The sequence below is a fragment of the Carcharodon carcharias genome, chromosome 7 (genome assembly GCF_017639515.1).
Source record: "Carcharodon carcharias isolate sCarCar2 chromosome 7, sCarCar2.pri, whole genome shotgun sequence".
In the NCBI taxonomy this organism is placed as follows: domain Eukaryota; kingdom Metazoa; phylum Chordata; class Chondrichthyes; order Lamniformes; family Lamnidae; genus Carcharodon; species Carcharodon carcharias.
Genome location: NC_054473.1, coordinates 45,830,851 through 45,858,480, shown reverse-complemented (window position 1 = coordinate 45,858,480; position 27,630 = coordinate 45,830,851). Strand labels below are relative to the sequence as shown.

The window sequence follows — 27,630 nt, the reverse complement described above, 5'->3', positions numbered from 1 at the left end:
CCTTCAGATTCAGCTCACAGAGGAAACTCTTCCCATGCCAGCTTTAAATGTTTCTGTTGTCAGTGTTGAAGTGCTACAATTGATGATGAAATCATTATATGCATTTATGGTCCCGACTTTCCACCGGGGTTCCCCTAATTGTCTATCATGACCTCTGTGGAAGATCAGAAGAAACCGAGAGAAACTGTATTTGTGTCCTTTGTCTGAATCTCTGTGGATCTTCCACCAAAGTTAGGGTGGATGATTGGCAGACCCCCATAGAAATTCAACTCCACTCCCTGTTCACTGATCCATAACCATTATAGCCACTGATCGAAGCTGCCAGTTGCTGCCCTCTGTTATCCATCACAAATGCATTGACTATAACCAGAGTCCTTTGTTCTGCAACACTAAATACACATAGTCAGCCTAGTGGTTATGGTGCTGGACTAGCTGTGTTGGGTTCCAATCCCACCATGGCAAATTGTGAAATTAAATTCAATAAATCTGGGAATCTGTGGGGTTGCACCAGCGATCAAATTCTTGTAAAAATCCAACTGATGCACTAACATCCTTCAGAGAAGGGAGTCTGTCATCCCTGCTTGGTTTGCTTGGCATGTGACTTCAGTCCTAAACTATTACATTGGCTGGAATTTTCCGCCTCCGTTTTGCAGCGGGCATGTTCAGTGGCGAGATCAGAGAATCTCGTGAGAAAGCCCTAGTCATGTTTCCAGATGACGTAAATCCTGGATGCGATGGTCCCCTCCTCTCATCAATGGTGGGCTGCGTTTCCCACTGACGAATGTTAGGAACTTAATTGTAATAAACTTGCATCTAATTATTGTGGCCACACGTCGGAACCATCCCACCTCACCAAATTTAAATCCCACGTCGGTGTGATTTCACAACGGGCTGATTTACAACTGCCTTTAAAAGATGTGAACCTGACAACCTCAACTTTGAAGTTAATTCAGAGGTGAGTGCATACAACTTTGTGCAGAGCTCACAATGATCTCAGCTCCTTGGATTCAGTGAGGGGGCACAGGCAAGTCTCTGCAGTTGGCTTGTGGTGCCGGGGAAAGGGTGACAGTGCAAAGGGGGTAGGATGAGAAGGCAACCTCGGGGCAAGGGCAACAGTGCAAAGGGGGATGTGGGAGAAGTCAACCTCGGGGCAAGGGCGACAGTGCCAAGGTGGGGTCATGGCAATACCGACTGAAGTTTGAACACAAACACATGGAGCAGGATGGGGGTGAAGGTGAAGAAAACAGCCGAGCTAATGGCAAAACATGTCAAAGATGAGCACTTGATCACAGCTGAGAGTGTTTAACTTGAGCTCAATTGACATGCTTGGAGTCAGCTTAATCAAGCAATTATGCCCATTCAATCAGCACTAATTCCTCAGTGCCAGTGATTGCTCCTCTACTTTTCACCCCTTGCGTGCACACATCAAACTTGAATGAGTGTCATGGTGCTGCAGAACCATTGCATGACTGGGCAAGCCTAAGGATCCTGTTGGGGCAGGCGGCCGTCAAACACTGATGGAGAGGTGCACGCCTCGTCCCTTGCATTACTTTTCATTTGACATTAAAAAGCCACCCTCATGGTGCAAGCAAACCGCGAAGCCTTGGAGCCCAGGTTAAGAAAATGCCTGCGCCTGAGATGAGAGTTCAGGATTCAGTTGAGTGGCTGACGCTGCCGCCACTCGGTCATATGAGGCAGTGCTGAGTGGGGCATGGTGAGCCATCAAACTCTAAACCCTGGATATCCATGTGGCATCCTGGAATTTCAGCTGCATTAATGGGCCTTGAGAGACAGCCACAGGCGGTGACTTGACCAACAGTGGTTCTTAAGAGACAACTGCTGACCTTCGCATCTCTTTCTTTAATACTGCAGTGGGGAAACCATCAGGAACTGGAGCCTGGTGATCTTGTTGTCTGCCTGATTGCTGATAGGCAGGAGACAATAAGGAGAAGAATGTGATGGAGGCGCCTGGGAGACCAAGAGCCTCCTCCCCACGCAGAGGATGAACCGCACGGAACCATTGTTCGTAGGCGCATCACTGGACCCAGGGTATACAGACTTCACATGTGCTACCTGCAGATGAGCGAGAAGTGAGCAATGTCACCAATGCCTGCGCATGTCAAGGGAACTGATCTCACACACATGCCACCTTCTGCAGGATTTGGCACCATGGGAACACGGATGACATCGACTGCCAACTGCAGTTAAAGCTTCTACCACACTCAATTTCTACAGCAGTGGCTCCTTCCAGGGCTCCACAGGGGACCTGTGCAGGATCCCACAAGCCTCCACTCACGATTGTATCCAGGAGGTCACGGATGCCCTTTTTGCCAAGGCACATACGTTTGTCAATTTCAACAGGGGTCAGGCAAGCCAGGAAGCAAGAGCACTGGAATTTATTCAGATTTCCAGATTCCCACAGCTGCAGGGTGTCAACGACTACACCCATGGCTTTTAAATCTCCCTGGCAATGAGCAGTCCAATATGTGAACTGCAAAGGGCTCCGCTGCACACTCTCAATGTTCAGCTGGTCTGCGACTGCAACAAACAGATCATGCAGGTGTGTGCAAGATACCTCGGAAGCGCTCGTGACTTGTACAACCTCAGCAGGTCTCAGATCCCTGACATCTTCCAGGGACCACACAGGATGCAGGGTTGGCTCCTTGGGTCAGGGGCTACCCACAAAGAATGTGTCTGATGACACACGTGAGAGACAGTATAACAAGGCTCATTCCGCAACCCAGAGTTTGGTTGAGTACACCATTAGCATCCTGAAAATGAGATTCCAGTGCCTGGACAGATCTGCTGGAGCACTGTAGGACACTCTCCAGAGACTGTCACGCATTATAGTGGCTTGCTATGCGTTACACAACCTAGTGATGCAAAGCGGGGAGGACCTGGATGATGAGATGCAAGAGTTGCACCTCTCCTCCGATGAGGAAATCGAAGGAGTTAAGGGTGATGAGGTCCTGGAAGGCAAGGGTGCAAGCGATGAGGCCATTGGAGTCACCTAGGTGAATGGCATCGGGGTGTGCATCTGCTGACCTTCCTCACTGTGCCTGAGGGCCCTATGCTGACTCCTTGAGAGGAAGGGACAGCTGGAGTGAGATCAAGATGCCCTGCCTCCTCTTGTATTGACACTGATGGATGCCTGCAAGTGCCTCAGTGATGGGGTGCAGCTCCTGCAGCAGTGCAGGACCAATGTCCTGGCCCAAGGTCTCCATAGTGGCTGCCATCCTACTAGTGTTGGCCTCGGTGCATTGACATGCTGCAGCTATCACCTCAGACTGAAGGTAAACAGACTCCTCCATCGTGGCTTGTAATCTGAGGAGTGCAGCAGACATCCCTTCCTGATGTTCCCAAGCTTGCCTTTGCACTCCAAAGACTGAGAAATGACCAAGCCCAGAGGCTCCTCATCAGACTCAGACTCAGCAGATTTCTACCTTCCAGCAGTCTTCCGAGTGCCAAAAACCAGGGAGGTCCCTGCCTCCACCTGCTGTGGATCAGACAGTGTGAAGTGCTCACCACATTGTGACCCCGAGGCTACTCTAGAAGTAGGTCCAAGGTGTGTGCCTCTGCACTGGTGGAGGTTGTGGATGAGCTCTGTGATGACCCTTCTATTAAGGTGTCATCTGATTTCTCTTCCGAGGTGTCTTTTGCGGCTTAGCTCGAGGACCTGGCTCGTAGACCCCCTTGGCTACTTCAAGATGTACCTGCGAAAGCAAGGAGGGATAATTAGTACATGGCAGGGGATTGCAGAACAGGGGAACTCACTCACAGCATGGTTGTCTGATGGATGTTGCACTGCTGGATCCTCACTTGGTTAAACGCCGCCAACCTCACCATCAGCGCAGGACCGGACCAGATCATCGGTGGCCAGCTGGATGGCTCTATTTTCAAAGTCTGTGAGGACCTTGATGTCGAGCATTCCTCCACCAGTCTGCGAGCTCTCCCTTTTGTTGTTGCCAGCTAGTCCTGCATAAATACAGATAGAGCATAAGCAGGATGCCTGCCAGGCCAGATGAGAAGGATGACAGGCATGTGTGGGTGGGAGTGGTGCCATGTATGGGATAAGAACACAATCCGCAGAGCAGATGAAGCTGTGTGAGAGAGAGTGAATGGTGATGTCCCTTGAACTGGCAGTGAGCGAGATCCCTGTGGATGTGCGATGGATTTGTAAGTGTAAGAGTTGAGTGATAAGAGTGGCTTACCCTGGTGGAAGGGGGGAGATCATTAATCCTCTTTCGGCACTGGGTGCCTGTCCTCTTTTGCCACCGCCGCCACTGCCTCCCATGCTGGATTGGTGACCTTGCTTGCTGGCCTTTGCCCTGAGCAGGGGTAAAGGACTTCACAGCGGGCCTCCACTGTGTCCAGGAGGTGCTCAAGGGAGTCGTTGCTAAATTTGGGTGCAGTATGTTTTCAGCAGCTTTTGATCCCTTGGAGAGTGCTAACTCTGTGCAGGGGTGCCCTTTAAATATGGTGCCTGAATTACTGGCGGCCTGAGGTGATGGTGGGCGGGCGAATCAGAGGCTGCCCTGGCCGCAATCCGATGTGAAACCTGTGCCTCTGTATTCTTAAAGTGTCGCACGATGCGCCGGAAAAAGTGGCCATTACTGTCGGCGGGTCAAACACCCAATTTCCCTGCCTGATATCAGATTTTGCTGTTTCTTTTGGGACGACTCTACCCATTGACTTTTAATGTTGTCTGAAGAAGCTTAGTAAATCACTGGTTGAAAACAATAGCTATGAATTCATCATTGCCACAAAGACTGTAGCTGTTCAATGTGAAGGCCCATTGGCACCTTCTCAGGGCAATTATAAGAAAAGAGAGAAAAAATTGTATTTATATAGCGCTTTTCAGTGGAATGTATTCTATCACGCTGCTGACTTGTGCCTTATAGATTGTGAACAGGCTTTGGAGAGTCACAAGGTGAGTTATTTGCCTGACAATTCCCTGCCTCTGACCTGCTCTTGTAGCCACAGTATTTTTATGTCTGGTTCAGTTCAGTCTATGGTCACTGGTATGCCCCTAAGATGTTGATAGTGGGGGATTCAGCAATGGTAATGCCATTGAAAATCAGGGTGATGGTTAGATTCTGTCTTGCTGGAGATAGTCATTGCCTGGCACTTGTTTGGTGTGAATGTTACTTGCCACTTATCTGCCCAAGCCTGGATGTTGTCCAAGTCTCGCTGCAGATTGGCATGGACTGCTTCCGCATCTGAGGAGTTGCTCTGCATTCTCTGTTTACTGCACACCTCACTTACTAACTTTACCCGAGGTGCTCTGAATGGTTTTGTGAATATGCTAGAACGTTTTCACTTGGAACTTTTTTTGAGCATTCACCTTTGACAATATTCATTGCTCAATCCTGCTAATCATATTGACTTTTTGATAACAACATCGTTCAAAAGAAAGGGTTGAAAAGGCTGAGTCACTTTTTGTAATAAGACTGGGAGCCTGTGATATCATTGCTGAGCCTGCTGCTGATTTGCTTCTTCTGGGAAAAGATTCCTTATTCTGTTATGGAATATGAAGGCCACAAGGACAGTCAAAGTTCCTTAAAATGCCAAGATTGGTGTGATTTCCTTATTGTTTGGATGTTTAGCTCAATAGACGTAAGAGGTAACTTTTGTGAAGAATGAGAATTATTCCATATAAAGTTAATCGAATGCTCTTTTGCTTTGTGAATTGAATGTAATGATATTGCATAACATTGTTGTCACTGTTTTGTAGGAACGCAAGTTTCTAAAGTTTGTGTCAAAAGAAATGGAGAACATGTTTATTGAAGAGCTTAAGTCATCTGTAAATCTACTAATGGCAAATCTGGAGAGTATGCCTGTTTCTAAAGGAGGCTCAGAATTCAAACTCCAGAAGCTGAAACGCAGTCATAATACCTCCATCATCGACATGGGGGAGGAAAATGAAAACCAGCTCTCCAAATCTGATGTTGTACTGTCTTTTACACTTGAGGTGAGTGGATAGCAAATATTAGTTTTGTACAGTTGTAAAGCTACAATAATCTAATTTGTCAAATAAGTTTTCCTTGTTCTTCCCATTTTATGATATTGTTTGCAGCCTAAATAGATCTACCTAAGACTAACCTACTAGACACGTAGTATATTTCTGGCCTCTGGCTGGGTGACTAACATTGTAATTAAAAACAAAAACAAAAACAGAATTACCTGGAAAAACTCAGCAGGTCTGGCAGCATCGGCGGAGAAGAAAAGAGTTGGCGTTTCGAGTCCTCATGACCCTTCGACAGAACTTGAGTTCGAGTCCAAGAAAGAGTTGAAATATAAGCTGGTTTAAGGTGTATGTGTGGGGGGCGGAGAGAGAGAGAGAAACAAAAATTGAGATCAGCCTTTCAACTGCTTCTGCCATTTCTGTCCCTCTCTTAAGGTCACCCATTTCCCTATCCCAAATTTACATCTTTCTTTAATTTCTCTCCTATCTCACCTCATGTCCCCTTCAAGCTCATCTTGTCCATGAGACCAGCTTTCTGCTTCCTCGACCCTATTACCATCAAACTGCTGCCCACGCAATTTCACTTCCTGACTCCCATATTTGCTGATTATTGTTAACGGTCCAATATCCTCAGGTATGCCCCCCCCCCCCCTCAAATCTGTTATCATTATCCCTCCCCTCAAAACCCCACTTTGACCCTTCTGCACTTGCAAGCAGCAACCTGCCTTTCCTCTTGAAAATCCTTGTATTTCCAGCAGATCCATGTTTGAATTACTCAACTGTACCCATGACAGTACTGAAACAACCCTTATCAAAGTTACAAATTACATCTTATATGATGGTGATAATTGTAAACTTTCCCTTCTTATCCTTCTTAACCTGTCTGCAGCCTTTAACGAGGTTGACCACAATCTCCTCCGATGCCTCTCCTCCAACCTCTAGCTGGGATGGACTGTATTTAGCTGATTCCATTCTTACCTATCCAGTTGCATAAAGATTCACCTGGAACGGTTTCTCTTCCTGCTCCCACACCATTACCTCTGGTATTCTCCAAGAATGTATCATTGACCCTGTCCTATTTCTCACCTACATGCTGCCCCTTGACAACACCACACATAAGAACAACATTAGTTTCCACATGTACGCTGACGACACACAGCTCTACTCCATCACCTCCCTTGACCCGTCTACTGTCTGATTTGTCCAACACTTGGCACTTGATGGGCAGAAATTTCCTATAGCTAGACATTGGGAAGAATGAAGCAGTTGTCTTTGGCCCCATCACAAACTCTGTTGCATTGCGAGAAGTTGCATTAAAATAAATGACTGCAAACATGGAAAGAAATCAGTTGAAGATTTACATGATGAAAATTTTGCTGCACTTGTTCAGTGAATGTGAAGTTGAAGTTGGGAGATGTCTCTAACATATGGGTTAATTTCATTCAAACTGGGATGAAAGAATTTCCTTTCTGGCTCTAATAGACCTCTTAAAATATGTTTGTACAATTTTGTACAAGTTCTAATGAGCATGAGCCTATGAAGCTGTCATAAATCGGCATTAATTGCAGTCTCAAGAGGCTAAAAGGCTGGGTAGCATATGAAATGAAAGTCATATTGGGGCAGTGGCTGAGGTTGGGGATAAGACATGTTAATTTACTTGTACTTGACCTGCAAGTGCCTTGTACTCTGCACAAAGGTTGCAGATTTATTCTTGCCATTGATATGTCTCACTTGAATGTTTATAAATAATTTCACTGAAATGAAAAGGTATAATGATTTGAAAGATTGAAGTTGCAGTATTAAATGATTTTGTTTCATAGGTAGTGATCATGGAAGTGCAGGGTCTAAAATCTTTAGCACCAAATCGCATTGTGTATTGCACAATGGAAGTGGAGGGAGGAGAGAAACTGCAGACTGATCAGGCTGAAGCTTCTAAACCAACGTGAGTGGCTTTGTAATTTTGTTTTACATGTATTGTGGATTAAGCCTGTCTTTTTTTGCCAGCTAGGTACCGTATGCCTTCTCCAATCTGTGATTCAGTATTTCATGATTGCAAAATTCACAAAAATACATGGATGCTCCTTGAAAGATTAACGATTTTTTTAATCCTGTGGGTCTGCAGCACACAATACACAAAATGTGTGCAGTTACTGTGTTTTGAAGATGTGACTAACGTAAGTGGACAGGGGAATATCTATATTTATATGGACTTCCAGAAGGCATTTGATAAATCCTGCTTAAGAGCCTGTTAACTAAAGTTCAAGTTCATGAAATTGAAATAATTATTGACCTGGTTAAGAAATTGACCAAGCAACAGAAGACAGTGAATGGGGATAATGACAGGTACTCTAGCAGGATGTGATATGGCCTCAATTATTTATCATATTTGTTAACGACTAAGATGATAGAATAGGAAGCCCCATTTCCAAATTTGCCAACAACACAGAGATAAAAACAAAAAAACGGCGGATGCTGGAAATCCAAAACAAAAACAGAATTACCTGGAAAAACTCAGCAGGTCTGGCAGCATCGACGGTGAAGAAAAGAGTTGATGTTTCGAGTCCTCATGACCCTTCGACAGAACTTGAGTTCGATTCCAAGAAAGAGTTGAAATATAAGCTGGTTTAAGGTGTGTGGGCTGCGGGGGGTCGGAGAGAGAGATAGAGAAGTGGAGGGGGTTGGTGTGGTTGTAGGGACAAACAAGCAGTGATAGAAGCAGATCATCAAAAGATGTCACCAACAATAGAACAAAAGAACACATAGGTGTTAAAGTTGGTGATATTATCTAAACGAATGTGCTAATTAAGAATGGATGGTAGGGCACTCAAGGTATAGCTCTAGTAGGGGTGGGGAGAGCATAAAAGATTTAAAAATATTTAAAAATAATGGAAATAGGTGGAAAAAGAAAAATCTATATAATTTATTGGAATAAAACAAAAGGAAAGGGGAAACAGAAAGGGGGTGGGGATGGAGGAGGGAGCTCAAGACCTAAAGTTGTTGAATTCAATATTCAGTCTGGAAGGCTGTAAAGTGCCTAGTCGGAAGATGAGGTGTTGTTCCTCCAGTTTGTGTTGGGCTTCACTGGAACAATGCAGCAAGCCAAGGACAGACATGTGGGCAAGAGAGCAGGGTGGAGTGTTAAAATGGCAAGCGACAGGGAGGTTTGGGTCATTCTTGCGGACAGACCGCAAGTGTTCTGCAAAGCAGTCGCCCAGTTTATGTTTGGTCTCTCCAATGTAGAGGAGACCACATTGGGAGCAACGAATGCAGTAGACTAAGTTGGGGGGAAATGCAAGTGAAATGTTGCTTCACTTGAAAGGAGTGTTTTGACCCTTGGACGGTGAGGAGAGAGGAAGTGAAGGGGCAGGTGTTGCATCTTTTGCGTGGGCATGGGGTGGTGCCATGGGAGGGGGTTGAGGAGTAGGGGGTGATGGAGGAGTGGACCAGGATGTCCCGGAGGGAGCGATCCCTACGGAATGCCGATAGTGGGGGTGAAGGGAAGATGTGTTTGGTGGTGGCATCATGCTGGATTTGGCGGAAATGGCGGAGGATGATCCTTTGAATGCGGAGGCTGGTGGGGTGATAAGTGAAGACAAGGGGGACCCTGTCATGTTTCTGGGAGGGAGGAGAAGGCGTGAGGGCGGATGCGCGGGAGATGGGCTGGACAAGGTTGACACAGAGATAGGCAGTATTGTAAACAAAGTAGATGAAAGCATAAAATCACAATGATATATTCATGGATTAATTGAATGGGCAAAACTGGCAAATGGATTTCAATTTAAGAAAATGTGCGATTGCCACTTCAGAGCTAGAAATTATAGAGCAGGGTACTTTGTAAATGGGGAAAATCTAGAAACAGTGGAAGTCTGTATACATTTAGATCATCATAATGTCATGAACAGGTACAGAAAATAATCCAAAAAGCTAATGGATGCTGACCTTTATATAAAGAGACCTGGGATACGAGGTGGTAAAAGTTATGCTCCAGGCAGACAACGCTCTAGTTAGACCACACGTGTAAAACTGTGAGCTGCTCTGAGAACCACACCTTAGGAAGGACTTATTGGCCTTGGAGGGAGCTCAACATTGATTAACCAGAATGTTATATGACCTCCAAGGGTTAACTTACAAGGAGGGATTACACAAACTAGAGTTGTATTCCTGGAATCTAGAAGATTAAGAGGTGATTTGATCAACATTTTCAAGATGTTAAGGGGACTGATAGGTAAACTGGGTGTTTATGGCTGGGGACATTGTTTAAATTGAGAACCAGTCCTTTCAGAGGTGAAGTTGGGAAACACTTCTACACGCAAAGGGTGGCAGAAGTTTGGAATTCTCTTCTGCAAGCAGTAAATGATGCTAATTCAATTGTTAATTTTAAATTTGAGATAGATTTTTGTTATCCAAAGTTATTAAGGGGTATAGGGCAAAGGGGTATAGGGCAAAGGCGAGTATACAGAGTTAGGTTGCAGATAGACCATGATCTCATTGCAAGGGGAGCAGGCTTGAATGGCTAAATGGCTTACTCCTGTTTCTGTGCTCTTTGGGGCTTGGTTGGAGGACTAAGGCAGAATGTTGCCTTTTTATCCAACCCATTATCATTGGGATTAAATACCTCCATTCGGCAGTGCAGAACTGCTTCAGATTTATGGAATAAGCAGTTTCTGTGGCATTGAAATTGGATGGGACTGGAAATTGTAAAAATGCAAAGATGCTGTAAAGCATATAGCCTCAGAGGCTGAGACTAAGAAACATTGTCGAATGATAAGGGAGCTGTACATTAAGATATGGTGTAGCTAACTCAAAGTGCCATCTTAGAAATGATAGTTCTTCTCAATAAGTGCATGTTTTAAAAATAATATTCTTTAACTTTCAAAATTAGTTTCAATATAATTTATCATTTAAAGAGACACGTGTTTCATTGTTGGGACAGAAATTCAGGTACATTTGTAAGTAGCATGCAGCTGTCCACTTTCACTTCACTTGTGAATTCGAGATGAAAGCAACATTCAAAGCCTACCTGCAACAGCACTGCTCCAAATCGTCAACAATGCCAAAGCTGCTATTTAAGGCAAGACTACCGGGGGTGCCCAGTGGGGCTGCTCACAGTGAGTGCTGCGCTACACCAGGAGGACTGTGCTCTGTGTGTGTTGCGTGTCTCAGGCAGGGCTGCATTCTACCAATAGAAACCAGCCTGGCGCCTGGGGTGGTGGGGAGGTTGACAGAGGCATGAGGGTAGGGGTGGGGTGGTTGTTTGGAGGGGTAGGGGGAAGGGATGATTGGGGGTGGGGGACCTGGAGCCCAACAAAGAAGGGGTGAACGCAGACATGGCAAGGGGGTTGGTGGGCTTTGTATGGCACTAGTGGGAAGGGCTGCATGCAGACTCTAGAGTAAGGATGGGGGGTTAGTGTAGCACAAGAGGGAAGGGTTGCACACACACTCATAACTCAGCGGGGGTTAAGGCTTGCACAGAGGGAAAGGTAACACAGAGACTCATGGATTGGGGAAGGGAAATGGTATCATGGCCAGTCCTAAAGGAGCAGTGGGGCTGAGTGACAGTTGTAGTCCCAGGACTGAGGACAAAAGGGGGGGTTGAAAGATTAAAGGCAGTCCCGAGCACTGTGGACCTCATAACCAGGTTGAAAGATTAAAGGCAATTGTGGGGCTCTGTGAACCTCACAGTCAGCTTGAGAGATTAAAGGCAGTCCTGGAGCTCAATGGGGCATGCTATAGGGCTATGCATGGCATGCATGTCATGATTCCACTCCAGGGAGGGACAAGACCTGTGTGCTCAATGGGGTTCAGGCACAGCTTGGTTTGCAAGGTGTGGAATTTGTCCCTCACTTGGTGGCCATGGAAGTGGCTGGCTCAGTACTGGGCTGCAGATGGGATGGTCATGGTCAGGGGAGGCATATGCAGTCTGTAAATGGGGAAAACATAATAAAGGGGGGGGGATATGCAAAACTCTCATGGTGGGGGTGTGGTAGTCCCCTCTGTATGTGACCATGCACACAGCCTCAAGATGGGGAGGGGTGACATCTACACGGGGGCATCCAGAGTGATGGGTTCAGCAGGGAGGGCAGGAATGCCCACGACAATAACTATGGGCTCCAAGGTTACTGGGGGAGGCTGGAGAATAACCAGAAGGCAGCCTATCTGCACATTGTGGGGTTCGAGGATGATCAGAGGGATGTGAACAATGATGGGGGTTGGGGGGAGGGTCGAAGTTAGTGAAATAGAAGTGCAGCACCACTATCGTGAGACCCCAGATCAATGACACAGTTTAAAAATGAAACTGTAAAGAAATCTCCATGGAAGGGCTCTGAGGCTATATGGGAGGAGCCTACGGCTGGACTCGGGCCCTTTCAGGGGACACACGCATACTAATTAGATTCTCAACATTGAGATGAAGGGTCACCTTATAGAGCTCATGAACCCTTTATTGAGAACTGAGAGTTTGGAATCACTAAGTAATGGTGCACTCTTACACGAAACAGCAATATTCAATAGGCTCACATTAAAGGTGGTCTCATTGAACATTTAAATGTCAGGAATGTGAGAAGGAAAGAGGCATCCAGCCATTAAGGCATCACTGCTTCTGGATAGCTGCAAGATGCTCAATCAAACCCTGTAAAGTGCATTGTCCAATTGACATGAGTTAGGGGCCAAAAGGCATCCAGTCATACAAAAACAGCACTGTGGGTGTACCTACACCACATGGACTGCAGCGATTCAAGAAGGCAGCTTACCACCACTTTCTCAAGGGCAACTAGGGATGGGCAATAAATGCTGGCCCAGCCAGTGAAGTCCACATCCCATGAACAAATAAAAAAAAATGCAGCACTGAGGGCAGCTCCCATTATTAAATCCTTCTCCTTTCTTTCAACAGATAGATCCAACAGATGAATGTATATAAAAGTAGACCTTCTATAGTAGACCTCCCACTCTCAAGACAGGATTAATCTCTAATCCAAATCAGACATCATATGAGCGCCTTTCGTAACTAGCATTGCTGTCCTCAAGCCTGTTACACCCTCAATGGACTTGAGACGTCAGGTTGTTGGGGCGGCTTCTTAGGCACCTATGACCTGTGAAGGAGCGCCACAGCCACAAGGCTGCGACAGGGATAGGTGAGTAGCACAGACACAGCACTAGGGCATGACAGTGGCTTTCTGGTTGAGAGTGGGATGTTAGGAAGGGAATTTCAGGATTTTGACCCAGCGACAGTGAAGGAAGGGCGATATATTTCCAAGTCAGGATGGTGAATGACTTGGAGGGAAACTTCCAGGTGGTGGTGTTCCCATCTATCTGCTGCCCTTGTCCTCCTGAATGGCAGTGATCGTGGATTTGGAAGGTGCTGTCAAAGGAGCCTTGGTGAATTGCTGCAATCTTGATGGCAGTGCTCAGATTGCAGAGGAGGATGGAGGCCTGGCGCCATCTAGCACAGCTTAGAGAGGAGTCCCGGCCTGAGGTGCATGATATAGGGGAGCCCCAGGAAGAACCAGAGGTTGAAGAGGTCAGACCCATCTCACGGAGGTGACTGGCACAATCAAGGGTATACTGAAGATGCTTTTCCTATTTGGAGGTGAGTGAGAGACAGTGCTGTGCATGTCTGCGATTGTCAAGAGCTGTGCTGGTTAATATCTGCAGTGTGCTGCGGGAGGATCTCACACCGCATGGACTGGTAAGCCATCCTGTCCCCACTATCCCCAAAGGTCACCACCACATGAAATTTGTTTGCAAGCGGCTCATTCCAGGGATTCACAGGGGACCTATGCGGCATATCTCAATCCTCTACACATAAATTTATAAAAGAGATGACGGAAGCCCTCTAAATAAGGTGCATCATTATATAAAGTTCACAATGGATGATGCTAGCCAGGCTGCTAGATTTCTGGGATTTGCAGCAATCTCAGGCTGCTCTATAGCGCAGGGTGAAATTGATTGCACAGATGTGGCTTTATGATCTCCCTGGCAAGCCCCTGATCTGCATTAACAGGAAAGATGCATTGTATTTACAGTGAATGAACACCGGGGCCCCCATAGTGATCACAGATTTTTTTCGTTTTTCTAACCCGACTGCTATGTCTCGGTGCAGCAGAGGTGGAGGCAGCCTGCTGGCTGCTATGCCCTGTTGACTGCGATGACCTTGGCAGGCATCCTCTGGAGGGTCAAGGCCTGGAGGACTCCAGTCTGCTTTGGGTCGTGTTCTATAAGGCAGGTGCACCCTCCTCAGCTACTGGAGTTGGAGGTGATGGGGTCACAGGCAGAAGGGATTGGCATCGGCTGGACACTGAGTTACCTGGGCCAATGGCCCCAGGGTGCCGAGCTGATGGTCTTGCTCCCTGTGGATGCCTGTGGGCCCCTGCCTGAATCCTTGAGGAGAAGGGTCTCTTGGAGGGATGCACCCTTCCCCTAACCTAGCCACTGATGGATCCCACCAATGTCTAGAGCAATGGAGTGAAGTTCCTAGTGAAAATCCACCAGGATCTGCTGGACTAAGGTCACCAAAGGGCCACCATCCTTCTCATGGAGACCTCGAAACACTCGCATGTCAAAGCCACGACATTAGACAGAATGTGAGCGGGCTCCTCCATCCTTTCCTCTAGCCTGTTGACTGCCTCTTGCAACTCTGCCTGATGTTCCATCTCCTGTCATTGCAACTCCAACATGTGCTCTATGGCCATTTCCAGAGGATCACCATCTGAGTTGGACTCAGCGGATGCCTGTTCTGCAGCACTCCTCCAAGTGCCAGAGGCCTGATTATAAATGCCTCCAGCTGCTGCAGAGATGTGTCAGTGAGGTGTTTTCCAGAATGTGACCCTGAGCATAATCTAGGTCTATGACCCATTGAGGTATGTCTCTGCATTGGTGGAGGCTGCAGGTGAATGCAGTGACAGGTCTTCATCTGAAGCATCCTCCTCTGAGGTGGCCTGGGGGTTGAGGCTTATGGTAGCTCTGGTGGTCTGTCTGGGTCTATTGGTGTCTGTAAGAGAGAGAAGGTAGATTTAGTTCATGAACAGGCTGAATACGACATTGCATGTCACTCACTGCAAATGTCAAGATGTGGCCAACTCATAGAGGGCTTATCCATACTGGGTTGCTGGGAGAGGCTGACCTCTCCTTCAACACAGGAGCGATCCCTATCCTCCTCTGCCAACGCGGCGGCATCCTCCTCGAAGCGACTGAGCTCCACTATGTTGGCTGTCCCTCCTCCAGTCCAGGATCTTCTCCCTCTTGTTGTGGGCAAGCTTGGCCTGCATGAAGGCAAATAGATTGAATGTGATGAGAATGGATGGAGCAGGGTTTGGGAAGCATACATGCCTGCTGTGTGTGCTGAGCCCTCCCATTAAGGGCTGAATATGCTGTTTGTGCAACATGATAGATAAGATGCTGGTGATGTTAAATGTCCATGAGACATTCAATGCTGATATCTGTCCCATTAATATTTTGTGAGATCCCTGAGGAGTGTAACCCTTTGAGTTCATGATGCCATTATGAGAGTTTGAGCTTTGAGTGAGCTGAAGGTTGACATACCATGGCAGAGCGGGTGAGATTATTTTTCCTCTTCCTGCACTGCAGGGCATCATGCTGGCAGTTCCCCACAGCACAGACCACCTTTGCGACCACCTCCCAGGCTGGCGAGGTAAGGTTGGTGGACCTCCTGAACCATCCCAGTGTTGGCAGACACCTTATTAAAGCCTCCAGGGAGTATTGGCTAAACTTTGGGGCTACACTGTTCTTTGTCTTGGGGGCTATCTCAGGGTTGGTGGAGAACACAGCTGGGCTGCAGAGAGTAAAGATGTGTGTTCGGGTGGCATTTAAGTATGGCACCAGGACCTTCAATCCCATTAGGTGTCGGCAGGGTGAATGCATCACTGCCCACCCTTGCCACATGATCCAGAGAGCTGCTCGCCAATGCATAATTAATGAGCTTCCAAACATAAAATCAGGTGCGATATACCACCCCATTGCACAGCGGGAAGTGCGCTGCTTATCCCGCCCATCACCACACTTAGTCTCCGGAGCGGAAAATTTCGCCTCTGTTTTCTGTCATATGACAAGAGCATTTCATTCCATTGTCCTCACAAATGGGTTCTGATCTCTAGGCCATTGTCAAACAATGAGGTCTGAGTATCACCTATTTATATCAGCATGATAAAATTGAGTTTTTTTCTCACCTATGATCTGGATTTCAGCTCTGGAGTTTAATTCTGCAAGCAGTATTGTGAAACTAGTTTCTTTGATTATTTGGAGAAGGGCAGTCATTAACCACAGGAAGGGTCTTTTGCATTTTAATGACTTCTCAAAGATATGTCCAGAAAGGTCATTTGCATTTTAATGACTTCGTCAAGACATGTCCAGACATGAAGATTAGCTCAGGGGATCTTGTAATTCCATGTGTATTGGCAGGAAAGAAAAGATCGCCTGACCTCTCAACTCCATTTTATTTTAAAATAGTGTCAATTTCAGATTTATACTTAAGTCCATATTGCATGAGTGTGGCACTCTTTCCATCAACTACTCGCTGAAGTAATAAGTTCCACATTCTCACTAGTCTTTGGGTAAAGAAGTTTATTTTGGATTCCTTACTGGGTTTCTTGGTGACTGTTGATGGCCTCTAGCTATGCTTTTCCCCATGAGCAGAAATATGGTTTTCGCATCCACTCTTTTAAAACCTTTCATAATTTTAAAGACCTCTACTACATCACCTCTCAGCCGTCTTTTATTCAAGAGAAAAGGGACCCAACCTGCCACTTCTTTCCTTATAAGTATACCCACGCATTTCTAGTATTATCCTTGTAAATCTTCTCTGCATCCTCTCCAGCGCCTCTATATCCTTTTTATAATATGGTAACTAGAACAACACACAGTACTCAGTGTTGTGGTCTAACCAAGGTTTGAAACAGGTTTAACATACCATCACTACTTTTCAATTCTGTCCTCGTAAAAAAAAAATAAATCCTAGTGCTTTAGTTGTTTTTTTTTTAAGGCCTTGCTAACCTATGATGCCATTTTTAATGTTTGGTGTATTTGTACCCTGTGATCCTTTTGTTCCTCTATCCCATCTAGGAAGAAATGACTTGCCTGCCAAAAGGTGCATCCGCACGTTTATCTGTGTTGAACTTTATTTGCCACTTATTGCCCATTCTGCAAGCTTATTAACGTCTTCCTGCACTTTTGCTGTCCTCTCCATTATTGAGTATTCCCCAATCCCCTGCAATTTAGAGTCATCTGCAAATTTTGAAACTGTGCTTTTGATTTCAAAGTCCAAATCATAAATGTAAGTTGTGAACAGCAGTGGTTCCAACACTGATCCTTGTGTTTACTCCCTCTCACTGCTTTGTCTTTGAGCCAGCTGCAATCCATTCTGCTATTTGTCACAATAGTTTATATGGTATCTGTAAAGTAACTTGATATGGTGTAATTAAATTATAGTAAGAGATGAAATTTTGTAACCAGACAAAAGTAATTTTATCCTTAATCAGCATTTTCCCAAAAAAGTGAGCTCTTCCTGAGCCCAGCAAAAAAAAATCAATAATTAAGATTGGAAATGGAGATTTCCACAATCCCCTCAATCTCAATCTCTCTTATCGCTTGCTTTTTTTGCTCTCGTGCACCACTTTGGATCCTTTCATCTACAGTACAGGACTTAGATAGTGTTAGTGAGGATGGCACAGCATGCAATTCCCAGAGCTCAAGGGAGTTGGAAGTATGAAGAATGGGTGCAAACAGTCCACCACGCAGCAGAGGCTGAGGAGAAATCTACCCGTGACTTCTGAGTTGTGGGATGCAAAATGTTGGAATAGAAAGGTGTGCAAGGAGCATCACACCTGCATACAAGCTCGATGTCAGTCTTCGAGTATGTAGGAAATGACAGCTGTGATCTTTGACTTTCCAGTCCTCATTTGCAGTAACATTAGAGAAGCTTTTACTTTATAGGCATCGATGGCATGTGTGTAAGTTTCACTGGAACCTGAGACAGGTTCGATGTCTCCTCCAACATGGAAGTACCTAGGTTGCTCTGGTTGTAGTAGGGGAGAGATTATATAGTACTCTGCACACAGACTTTGAGCCCCTAGGACCAGGATATAAGCAGCTGCCTCGGTTTTTAATCTCAAAGCTGCCATGAGACAGCAATGGCAATGGTTGGAGATGATTTGGATGAGGCTGCTTGGTATCCATTTCTCAATTTAGCAACAAATGCCTGATATTTTCCCTTCCCTTGAGAGCACCATCCCAGTGTGGGCATATAGGAGGTGACACCAGGCAGAAATGCCAGAGATGCAATCAGCAGTGACTATCTGCCAGGGCACATTTGGACACCCAAGGAAAGTATGTCTAAGGAAAGTTGAATTAATGTTAAATTCACTCAGGAGCTCATTGTATTCTAAGACAACATGTCCTTATATTCTTTGTTATTCAGAGAGGTTAATTACTGTTATGAATTTGAGTCTGCTACCTGCAAAGTTCAATGACATCAGTGATTCCAATAAGATGTCTGAGCATTAGTTTTATGGGAGTTGACTCACATAGACCTGTGTATACATGTACATTAACATAACCAGAGAATGTAAAAAAAACACTTCCTTACAAACGGAACAGGATATTTATCTTCTGCATGTGTTTTTTTAATCTTCATAAGTGGAACAATTTAATTAGATGAAGTAAAAAATGGCTCAAGTCGCAAGCTGCTTTATTCCACAGCAAGGTGAAATGTACAGAGTGATAGGTAAGACCAGAGTTGTTTAATTCAAACAGTACAGCTTACATAGAGTATTGCCACTACTAATGTCTCCCAGTAGCCACATCATACCTTGCATCAGTACAAACTAGACTGTAATCAGCTAATGTCAGAATTCATGAGGAATTAAGAAACGTCATCTGCTCACTGAGATCAGATTACAGGCGTGCACTTCACGTCTTGTTAGCTACTGTTTTATACTCATAGTACAATGCCTATTCCCAGTTTATTACTTCCTGTTTGTTAACCATGTTTGTCCCAATGACAGATAACAATATACTGTAGTCTTGATGTCTGCAGCAACATTGCTGAATTTTGCCTGATTTTGTTTGGTGGCTGAGTAATGGGGAATACTGTGCAAGCATGCATCAGAACTGTTTTCATAGTCATCGAGTTATCACAACATTCAAGTGCAAAGTGGGTGGATTAAGTTATATTAAACAGTGAGAGCTTTCAACTGCACACCATTAGAAATTTTCCAGAGGTTAATATGATCATATTTTTGTCATTGCAGCTAACAGTTTTGTACATGTTAAAAGCAGCATGCCATTAATCACTGCATCACATTTCCAAACAAAAGGATAAGCACGTTTTCAATGTTCGGAAAATATTAACAACGGTTGTTACTTTGCTAGCACGCTGGAAGGCAGGGTGAGTCACTTCCACTGTTAACAGAACAACCTTATTATTAGTTCTACTTTTACATTTGTACAATATGCCAAAAGAACAGTTATCAGCGCTCAAGGCTGTGCTCTTAGTTGCAACCCATTCTTACCCTGTTTGTTTTCTGTTTGATGTTATGGCAGAAGGTTTTGTTGAAAACAAAAACCTAAAACATCGCCATATGTTTCCAATAATTTGTACTGTGGTAGTCTTATTTCAGAAGGGTATTAATAAAGAAATTTTGTACTCCCGTTCTCTACACGGAAGAGACAATTATTCTGAAATGCCCATTTTTAATGCATTTGAATCCTATCTTTATTCGGGCCAGGTTGCTTGACAGCTCACTTGGAAGACTACATATTATTGTCAGCAATATTAGTAGACTTAAGTATAACATACTTACATTTGCTAATTTAATGAAGTCATTCACCCATTTAAAATAATTGACTTAATCCATTTGTTGAAATAACAGGCAAAATAATGCCTTACGAACATATTAAACATTTATTTGTTAATATCACTAACAACAATTTCAAACCTATAATAGTTAACTCAAAGAAATAATTTTGCATTTATAGAACTGCCACTTTGTTACATAATCACTGTAGTCAAGATATTAAGGACAGATGAAAAAGAGACAAGATTAAGTCAATCTACTTAAGTATCAGAAATCAAAGTAGCCCATCTGAAAACTATTAAATAAATCTGTTAATTAATATCTGAGTTTTAGACTTCTTGCATTCTTATTTGTAAAGCTGAGTTATATCCCAATAATTTTTTTTTAACTTTTTTCAGTCTTTGGTGTGGATTTTCCTCAGCTATTCCAACCCAAATATAGCTATACCCAAGAGCCAGCACAGGCACAATGTCGTCCTCCTGTGCTGTATTATTCTATGAGTTTATGAAATCTGGCAGGATGATATCCAAAATAGCAGAGGTAATTGATCTAACCACAATTTCCTTATCACAATTGCTCACGACCTATTTCCTGTCCTTTAACATGCAAATATTGGCAGGTGGGTGCAGGGTGTAATTCCTGGCCAATTATTCCCCCTCCGCCCCACGACCATTTCCCAGAACCATCTTGTAGATCAGGCATAGTTGCCATTGCTGAAAATGCTGTTGACTTATTAGAGCCCTCAGCTCCCTCAAATTGTCATGATAACTCATCTTCACCAAACTCTGGGTGTTCACCAAACAGGGTTGATTTAGGCTGACTGCCTTCCTGGCCCTCAGATAGGTCATGGAGTGGGATTGGGGTGAGCAGGTGGCAGGTGTGAAGGGGAAGAACAAGAAAGGAAGATTGTGGGCTGACAGTGGCTCACAGGAGTATTCTGGAACCAGGAAAAACACTCCTGCTTCTAATTCAAAAGCCACGAAGCCTGTCTGGGAAATCAGCATTACCCTGCAAGATCATGTGTTACAGATCTGTAACCACCTGAATATTGACAAAATGGAAGCCTGAGGATCTTAAGCACCATGGCATTGTACCTAAAGATCTAGATGGCTATATGGTTTCCATCAATAATCTCTGACACTGTGGGAAAACTGCAAAATAAATGAACTGCCGTGCCCTTCAATCCCATGTTGTTTTCCTGTAGGGAAAGTAATGAGACTGTTTGCCCTCCTGAACAAAGCATCAGAGACATGTTTGACTGACCTGTGCACTGAGTATTGACTGATGTTGTAAACATACCTGTGGTAGCTTGGAAGGAGCCTGAAACATAAAAGTTCACAGAGGTGGTGATCCTGATTGGCACTAACAATGCTGTCCCTATGGTGGAAATTGTCTACTTGTCAAACAGCACAATTGCATCCAGGAAAGCTGTAAACACAATGGAATCCCATTTTAAAGAATGTGATTTTTTACCTGTTCTCGTTTCCAAGTAGTTTATAATGGTTACAATGATTTTCCGATGCATTCAGTTTATGCTGAGCAAAAGGAAAGGCCAATGTAAGTTGAGCAAGGCTCCAGCAAAACCCTGACTGATTTTCTGATCTCCATATGTGATCATGACTTTGTGTTGGGATCCTCCAAGCTGGAGCAGGCGACATCTTTAACGTCTTCCAATCATCATCCACTGCTGTATAAGGGGATGGGCTGGGGTGATTGATGCTCTTTATGCTAGGAGAGGGCAAGATGTGGTGTTCTCTCTGACTAGAGAAAAGCAGGCAGAGTGTGCATGTGACTTTGCCAGAATAGTGGGCTTCCCCGTGGTTCAGGGTGCCATAGATTGCACACACATGGCTTTGTTGGAGCTGCATCTAAATACAGAGATGTACGCAACCACAAAGGATTCACTCCCTGAACGTGCAGTTGATGTGCCACCATGCTTAGTATGTTATGCTGGTGAACACCGTATCCTGGCAGCAGTCATGATTTTATATTGCACCAACCCACTGTTCCCTCAATAACTGTGGTGCATAATCCAACCACACGTGTGCAGCATGTTTGTATTGAGAACCATGCTTCCACACAAAACATCATAGAGTAGAACATTACAATACTTAAGGAACAGTTCCACTGTCTGGACCTGGAGTGCTTACCAGAGTGTATGTCCTGATTCGTGGTGGTCTGCTTGAACCTCCATAACTTCGCCGTCATGAAGATATCTCTACCACCAGGTTATGGTGAGGAGGAACAGGAGGAAGTGAGGAGGCAAGCAACTCATCCCCTTTCCACCCAGACTATATGCGATTTCCCCATATGACTATGGTGCTGCTGAATCCATCTCCAATCTCCTATTCCGCCAACATAGACACCTGACCTTCTGTTTTGTCACTGACCATTCAACTGTTCACTTGGTCACAATGCTGAAATAACAACCGTTCCAAACCAACATTACGAAAGAAACTATTCAATATTCCATACAAAATACAACCAATTAACCTTATGTATTTCTTTAGTGCCTGTCTTGCAGGTGTTATTGCCTGGCATTGCACTTCTAAGCTCCAGCATGGCTGGCTGAAGGCTGCTGACTTTTAGTGGGGGAAGACTGCAGATGACCTTGCAGGACGTCCTCGAGCATCTCTCGGCCCAGAAGGCCCACTTTCTGCCTGCAGCACCTCAGCATGTAGCAGCTGGGCTGATGGGTACTAGCAAGGGTCCTGGCAGAGTGGTCAAGGACAAATGCGGCCTTCCTGAGAAAGCAGAACAGGCTTGTGTTCCACAAAGTCACTGACACTCCCGTGGGGTGGCACCTCTGCAGCCATAGTAATTTGTTGGACCACAATTTGTTGGACTGCTGTGAGAGCTTGATGCTTCCTTTGAGCACTGGTATCTGCAATTATGATGGCAGCAACCTGAACCTGCATGGCAACAAGATGAGATTTCATGACCTCAGCCTGACCTTCAACTGCAGCACTCCAATGTTGGGTGGCTTCTGTTCTGATATATATATGTACTTTTAAGGGAGGACACTTTAAACTGCTGTCAATCACTACCACCTCGACGAAGGATGTGATTAGTCCCATGACTTGGAGTCAGTTTCCAGCAGCAGATGGTAGGAGTCAGACATGTTATACTTAGTGTCCTAGTTAACATTGTTTGTATATAGTCTTATCTTCAAATAAAGAACCCACCTTATTGCTTCACCAGTCCTTATCAGGTGATTGGCACATTTATGTCAAATAAAAAAATATAACAGCTTCTGCTTGTGCTGCATTGGAAACTGAGACATCGGCTGCAAGTTTTTTTAAATTCATTTTATGGGACCTGGGCATTGCTGGCTAGGCCTGCATTTATAGCCCATCCTAATTGACCTTGAGAAGGTGGTGGTGAGCCGCCTCTTGAACTGCTGCAGTCCATGTAGTGAAGGTGCACCCACAATGCTGTTAGGGAGAAAGTTCCAGGATTTTGACTCGGTTGCCCAAGGTAAGATCAAATGACGATGTTTCATCATAATCAGTCTCCTGCACGTCTTGGACTTCACGCTCTGTGCCATTGCCTGACCAGATAGTAGTTCTTCAACACTCAATAGAAGAAAGGTACAAGGGTAAGGTTGTAGTGGTGGAGGGTGAGGGGAGCTAGAGGTGCACCCTTAAATCAGAAGAGACTCTGAATGAAGTGGAAGTCAGAAAATGGATTTGGTAGGAACATAGTTTCAGCTGCACCGCTGTCTACAGCCTCAGTCATGGTTACTCTAATGATGGCAAGTACATCTTTTCTCTGGGGACAAGCAGCCCTGCCTGTACCCTACCAGTTGGGTGCAGCTGTGAGTGCCATCTTATCCTACGAGAGAGAAATGTGTCATTGAGTGGACTGTCATGGTTGAATAGCTGGCAGTATGTGCAAGCTAAGAGATGTGGGTGTGAGGCTTGCAGCAGTGTAACATGTATGAGGGTATAATGAGGCTATGAATGTTAGGTATGAGTCATGCTAGGTATAGAATGTTGATAGATAAGTGAATGGAGCAATGTGTGAAACTTGTGCTTTATTTATAAGGATTTAACATTTGAATTTGAACATTCACTGGCCTTGACCACTCATGAGGGCATTCAGATGCTCAGGGCTAGACTGCTTGCATTGACAATGATGGCTCTCTGCTCCCACTGCCTTCTCAGTGTCCATCTGGGGAGGGCCTCCTGTGGGGAGGGGGCCTTTCTTGTCCTCCACCTCCTGCATCAGAAAACCTTGCAGCACACTCTCTGCCCTGTTGTGCCCTTTTCACTCTTACTCCTCACCGCCACCTTCTCAAAGGTAACTAGGAATGGGCAATAAATGCTGGCCTGGCCAGTGAAGCCCACATCCTGTGAATGATTTAAAAAAAAATCTTCCCAAGCTACTTCCGGCAGGTACAGGCTGGCTTTAAGTTGTGCAGGTTCACTTTAGGGGGTGCTAGCCTTGAGGTGTGCAGCCACTCAGCAGTGCACCTAATGTCAGGCTGCATGCTACTATTATTAATTAGCAGGCAACACAAAATTTACCCACTACCTCCATTGCAACAAATTGCAGATTAATCACAGATTCTGACCCCTGCGCCCATTTTTGGGCCTGGTCGAATTTTTTCTCCTCTGTTTTGGGACTGATTGGAACAGTTTTACTAAAACATTTCAGATATCATTGGTGTTTTAAATTATCAGTATTTACACGATGGTTATAGTGTGGAACTTGCTACTACATGGGAGCAGTTGAAGCAAATAATGTAGATGCATCAAAGGGAAAGCTAGAATCACACATGAGAGAGAAAAGAACAGAAAGATCTATTGCTGTGACAAGATGAAGTGGGAGGAGGCTTGGGTGGAGCAGAATTACTGGCATAGACCGAATGAGCCTGTGTCTGTGCTACAAATACCCTGTAGTGCTATGTAAATACCTCCTTTATTATCATCTGAGCTATAATTTTGTGTCTGAGGATTTATTTCAAAAATGTAGCAGTTTCACTATGAAAGTGGCCTGATAGATCACATAAACCGTGATTTTAGTCTCTAGGATTTTTGTTTTGTATGCTGGGAACGAAGGGTTTGGAACTCCACAGATTCATGATAAGCAAGGTGATAACTTGATCTTCCGGTAACATGGCGTTTTCAGGTGTAGGAACATTATCAAATGAGTCCTTAAAAGTGGCAAAAATTGAAAGTGCCCTCTGCTGCAGGGATCTTGAGGGCCAGTGGCAGTTTATTCCCTCATTATGGTATGCATTTCAGGACTCAGCAAGGTTAATGGAACTTTGTAATTGATAAGGTCACTGTTTCTTGTGGTTTGAGTGTACTGTAAAATGCCACTGTGCCTACAGATCAGTTACGTTACACACTAAAATCCTGTTTATAATACCCAGAATGAATCTGTTGAGTTACATCCCTTAATTTTTTCAGCGGATATTATTTTTGTGTTTTATTAGTTTGTTTTAACTCAGCAGTCATTACTTCCCCATTGCTTACACATGCATTTAATAGTGTCTTCTACCTATAAAAACATTTCAAGTCATCTCATAAGCATATAATCAGACAGTAATTGAACTGAGCCATTGAATGAAATGTTAATATGGGTGACTAAAAGTTTTGTTAAAGCGGTACGGTTTGGGACGAGACTTAGTGGAGAGAAAGGCTTAGAGATTTACTGAATGTGGCATTGCTCCAAGGCAGCAGTTTCATCCATTCCTGCTTCACTCAAGTTGTTCTTGCTGCAGGGTTGTTCTTTAGCCTGTCCGCTGATTTTGTATGAAATCAGACCTATGAGAAACGGGGAGGCTTGTGAAATTCTATGTACAATCCAATCCACCACCATGTTGAAGCCTGACGAGAGAGCTTGTTGTACATTAGAGCCCAAGGCCACCATAACAGCTGGCTGAATGTTCACAAAAGAAACACTGACTGGATTCAGAAGCTTGGATTCAATTGCAGATGTCACTGGAGATGAAATAGATTGTGGTCCTGATAAGCGGTTTTGCACAGATCCAGTAGTGGACTTTTTCACAATCAATACTGGACCTTGCAGGGTACTTTGTACAATATAGAAGTGCTGCAGAAGAACATCCTTTTTTGATTGATATTCCGTCCTTATGAGATTCTATAGGACCGCCTATAGAAATTGAAGGGGAACAATTGTTAAATACATGGTAATACTGTACTTTTGTCTTTGATAGTGTATCTGTGTATGTATCAGCTATTATGGGGAGAAAGAAAGTAACAGAGAAAGGATGATAATACTTAACTTTAACCATCCCCCATTGATCAACAATGGCTTCCGAAGTTGCTTCCTGGAAGTGACACAAGACCATAAAATTGAGGGACGTGGATCCATATATATCTGCCAGCAGTAACGCATTGTTGAAATTTTAGAAGTCTCAAGGACACAAATCGTAACTTCCAATCGTCTGTCTGTGTCTTAGTGTATCCACCAGAAAATGGGCTTGGGTCGTTGTTATGACACAGCCAATGGTAAATGCTGAGTTGTTCAAATCCCACAGGGAAACTTGAAACAACTGCCACAACTTGTTTTGCAATTTGTATAAATTTTGAGATGTATGCCCTGAATTCAGTATTAATAAGACCACCAGGTCTTATAGATTTTTACAAAACTAGATCAAACATTTATTAATAGAAGATATGACATTAAATATGTACACAAATCTACAAATTACTACTATGATAACTTCTAAATCCCCCATTCAATCTAACTCCCAGTTAAACTTTCTTTAAGGCAACAGTAAGACACACAGATTTTAAAAGACCCTGGCAAAGAAACATGATACCCTGAACAAGTGGCTTTCCAAGTGAGTTTTCTTCACTTTGGTCCTTTGAATTCAGCAGCTTGAGGCATAGATACTGAAGACTTTTCATGTTTGTTAGATCTTAAAAATGCCTTCCCTTACACACAGCCCTTGCTCCTTCTATATATATATATCTTTCTCTTTCAGTGAAAATACCCATTGTTTCACTATGTCTTTGGACTTTATCTCCCTGATAACAAAACCCTCTCATAGCAATAAGTTTTATCAGTAATCTTTGGGAAAAATAAACAAACCATTTCTAAACTTCACCTGGCTAGGTGACACATTTCACCCCTCCTTTGAAAACAATCTAGTCTGGTTTATTTCAAAATGCAATTGTTCCCTTGACACCTATGTTTCTAAACTTCCCCATGTTTATCGAATTGACATTTCAAACCTAACCTCTCCTCTTAGATCAAAGCACCCAGACTAGCTGCCTCTAATTAAATTAAATCACACACAGACAGACACATCCCACTTTACTCTATTTCACAATAAATTCCAATAACGTTATGAGAATTATTATATATTCTTAACAATCATGCTTTTGTATTGGAAGAATTTCTTCAAGGACCATCTAGTTTGATAAGATTTCCAATTGTAGTTTGCTGCTGAACATTGTGCTCTGTTATAGCATTGGCATAGTTATAGCATTGGCGTATATGTAAAGGAGCAAAAGAGCGAAGGTAATATGCAACAGGGTCAGGGGAAACACTTTGTGACATTCATACTTTGCCCATCTATTTGGTTTAGGAAATGCTGCATAATCTTCATGTGGCAGATTTTTTGATGCCTAAAAACTTCTGTCTCCATGTGTGGTGCATAATATATTGGCCATCATCACCTCCTAGACTTCGCCTGTGGGGATGGAGCACTGGAATACTGAAGAGAACAGTTCTCCTTTGGCACATCTCTAGCAGCAGTTTCCCTAGTTTGGTATCTATAAATTATGCAGCTCTTCTTGATGCAGTTCCCTAAACCTTCACTTTTAATGTTTCAACCTGTACCCCTGTAACTCTGCAGCAAATGAAGTTGCCTTTAAATAT

The 27,630-nt window shown here is 44.3% G+C and overlaps 1 protein-coding gene across 2 annotated transcripts in view; it reads left to right on the top strand.

The window, feature by feature from the left end:
• Window positions 1–27,630, top strand: part of cadpsa (Ca2+-dependent activator protein for secretion a) — a 563,574-nt gene that overhangs the window by 201,261 nt on the left and 334,683 nt on the right. For both annotated transcript variants that reach the window (XM_041192084.1, XM_041192085.1), the window contains exons 5-6: window positions 5,735–5,971; window positions 7,786–7,907. In XM_041192084.1, the coding sequence (XP_041048018.1) occupies window positions 5,735–5,971; window positions 7,786–7,907 (359 nt within the window). The remainder of the gene's footprint in view (window positions 1–5,734; window positions 5,972–7,785; window positions 7,908–27,630) is intronic.